Raw genomic sequence first — 2,843 nt, forward strand, 5'->3', positions numbered from 1 at the left:
TAAAAATAAAATAAGTTTGTATGATTATATGTGCTGTTAAAACTGTGATCAAGGGAAAAAAAAATCTTGTAACAAGAAACACTGACAACCGACATGAACTGCAATATTTTATCAACAACAATATAGCACGAGGAATAAACTAATTTAGCCTAATTAAATTAAGAATTTAAAATTAAATTAATAAATATAAACTGGAAGTTATAAATACATTTATAAATAAATCAAAACACAAAACCCGCCTTTTAATGTGGCAATATAGGCCTACCATGATGCATTACAGTGATGGTTCAGTACCGTGGTACCATAGTACTGAAATTCATCTTATAATATTTACATGGTGTTCCAAGGTACTTCCTAGAATACCATGGTACTGCCTTGGTACTGTATACCTGTCCAAAAAACATCTTTTGGTACTTTCACGTGAACATATTAGCCTACTTTATGTTTTTCTTTATCAAATAACCATAATGTCTGTGTCCTGGGTGTACTTTAATTAGTTTGTAAAACGATTAACTATTAAAAATAATTATTTTGTTCTCAAATATGATTTAGTGAGTCTGTGAGAGACTGTAGCTTTGGTTATTTGCATATGACTGACCGCTCCTCCCTATAAAAGTCGCGCGCGCTGCTCTTGCTTCAGCTGCTCGCGCATGGAATGACTGTAAGGACACACATCAAGAGGATCTTTTAACATGTTATGAGATCTATCAACTGCTGAAAGCACACCAGAGAAACACACATCAGGGTTTGGGGATGCAGTGTTTGCGTGGCTAGTGCTTGACAACAAGCCACAATTTCCCTTTGGATACTTTGGATACTTTCCTCTCGGTTTCATCGAGCTCTTGTCCAAACATTGTTTTAGTAATGGCATTTGCCATGCTGCGGCCCATAGCTACTCATCTAGCGTACTCGGATGTTGCCATGATGTCCGAGGATGAGGAAAACCGCAGCGAGAGCGACGGCAGCTCGGAGCAGAGCTACGGTTGCTGTCCCAGCGCGGAGAAGCGGCGGAGGATGTCACGCAAGTCCACGGTGAGCAGTGTGGTTATAGTAAAGCAACGGAACGCAGCGAACGCGCGGGAACGTGATAGGACGCAGAGCGTCAACACGGCTTTCACAGCGTTACGGACTCTTATTCCCACCGAACCGGTGGACAGAAAGCTGTCAAAGATTGAGACTCTGCGCTTAGCCTCCAGTTACATCTCACATCTGGCCAATGTGCTCCTGATAGGGGATGGAGGAGAGGACGCGCAGCCATGCGTGAGCGCGGTGTACAGCGCGCAGGGGGACAGCGGAGGAAAGCAGCCGCGCACCATATGTACTTTCTGCCTCAGCAGCCAGAGAAAAGGGGTAAGAGACAATTCAAATGGATGAACATGCGAGAAAATGCATTTAGTTATTGATACTGTCTGGAAGTAATAGTAATAAACATTTAGCCTATCTGTATAATAGTAAACATTTATGGATAGCAAATGGGCAGGATGTGCGGATCTACGCACCTTGGACAGTGTGAAGGACCATTGAAATGTAATACGGGCTGTTAAAGAGATAAATTGTATGAATGAAACATAATGTACACATAAATTAACTTTAAAAGCTTTAGAAATTGAAAGAAGAACACATTCAGGTAACAAAACAATAATGGCAGTCCTTAGCTGATGTTATTAGTAATTATGTCTTTCAAATAGGCCTAGGCTATTCAATGACAGTTTTTTCAACTTTAGGCTACATGTGGTCCCCTCTAATACTACATTTGGTCACATTTTTTTGTCCCAGAAGATAATAAAAAGTGTTAAAGTATAAAATCATATTAAAGTATCATAACTTAATTTGCCTGCAATACACACGCTAAATAACCGCACGTGAGCTGTTTTCCAATATTCAGAAACCCTTAAGCGTTGAATAAAACAATAACGATAGAACAGAATAGGCCAAAATATCAGAAAGATAGATCATATATTTGTTAGGCCTGACATTAATAACCTTTTGTTTTGTCTCTGTGTGCTTTTGCAGATAAAGGATGGGAATGACTGCGTCCGTATGCGGGGAATCGCTTCATTGCGCGTCACACGCCGGTAGCAGCAGCAGCAGCAGCGCGTGAGATGAAACCGCCACTCAGGGAGCGCGAGAGGTGAGCGAGACTCCTCGCGACGGAGATTCTCGGAAGACTCGCCATTCAAACAAGCGTTGATTTTTAATTTTGTACTTTTCTGTGTGTGTGTTTTGTATAGAGACATGAACATTTAAAATGCAGTGCATAAAATATTTTTTTTTCTTTTTCGTTTTCTTTTTTAAAAAGAGAATTTATTCATTTTATACACAAACTGTGAGAACACCATGGTGAAATAAAATATATTTTTTCAAATTTTAAATGTCCTCTGTCAGTTATGCGTGGATGGCACATTTACACTTTTGTAAATGTTTTGGGCTGAAAGGACTTTTCTTTAAATTTTATTTCTCCAATAAATCTGCTGACCAATAGAAAACGATACTTAGAATTAAGCATGAATTCATTTTTCATTAATTCATATTTATAGCACAAAATTCAGCTCAGTGGGATTTTAACATAATAACATTTATAGCATATGGATGATTAAACTTCGGAAATAAAGATCTTTGCCCAATTGCTGTTATAAAGCATTTAAATGATTTTTGTTGGCTGGTGCTTTTCTGGTTATAGGCCTATCTCTTCAGGGTTAAAAATCCAAACAACAAATACAAAAAAAGATGGAAGAACAGTTGTGGGCTCAGGAGATTTATAGGCAGGGCTTCAAATCAATCAGTCATATGAAACTAAACATTAATTCAAATTCAGATAAATCTCTTTACGTAACTATTAACTC

At 38.4% G+C, this 2,843-nt stretch overlaps 1 protein-coding gene across 1 annotated transcript; it reads left to right on the forward strand.

The window, feature by feature from the left end:
• Positions 1–630: 630 nt before the first annotated feature.
• tcf15 (transcription factor 15) lies at positions 631–2,365 on the forward strand. Its single transcript, XM_051904410.1, has 2 exons — positions 631–1,350; positions 2,014–2,365. Exons 1-2 carry the CDS (start codon positions 865–867, stop codon positions 2,077–2,079), a joined length of 552 nt encoding a protein of 183 aa, XP_051760370.1. The 5' UTR covers positions 631–864; the 3' UTR covers positions 2,080–2,365.
• The last annotated feature ends 478 nt before the right edge of the window (positions 2,366–2,843 follow it).

Source organism: Ctenopharyngodon idella, chromosome 8 (genome assembly GCF_019924925.1).
Source record: "Ctenopharyngodon idella isolate HZGC_01 chromosome 8, HZGC01, whole genome shotgun sequence".
Taxonomy (NCBI): Eukaryota; Metazoa; Chordata; class Actinopteri; order Cypriniformes; family Xenocyprididae; genus Ctenopharyngodon; species Ctenopharyngodon idella.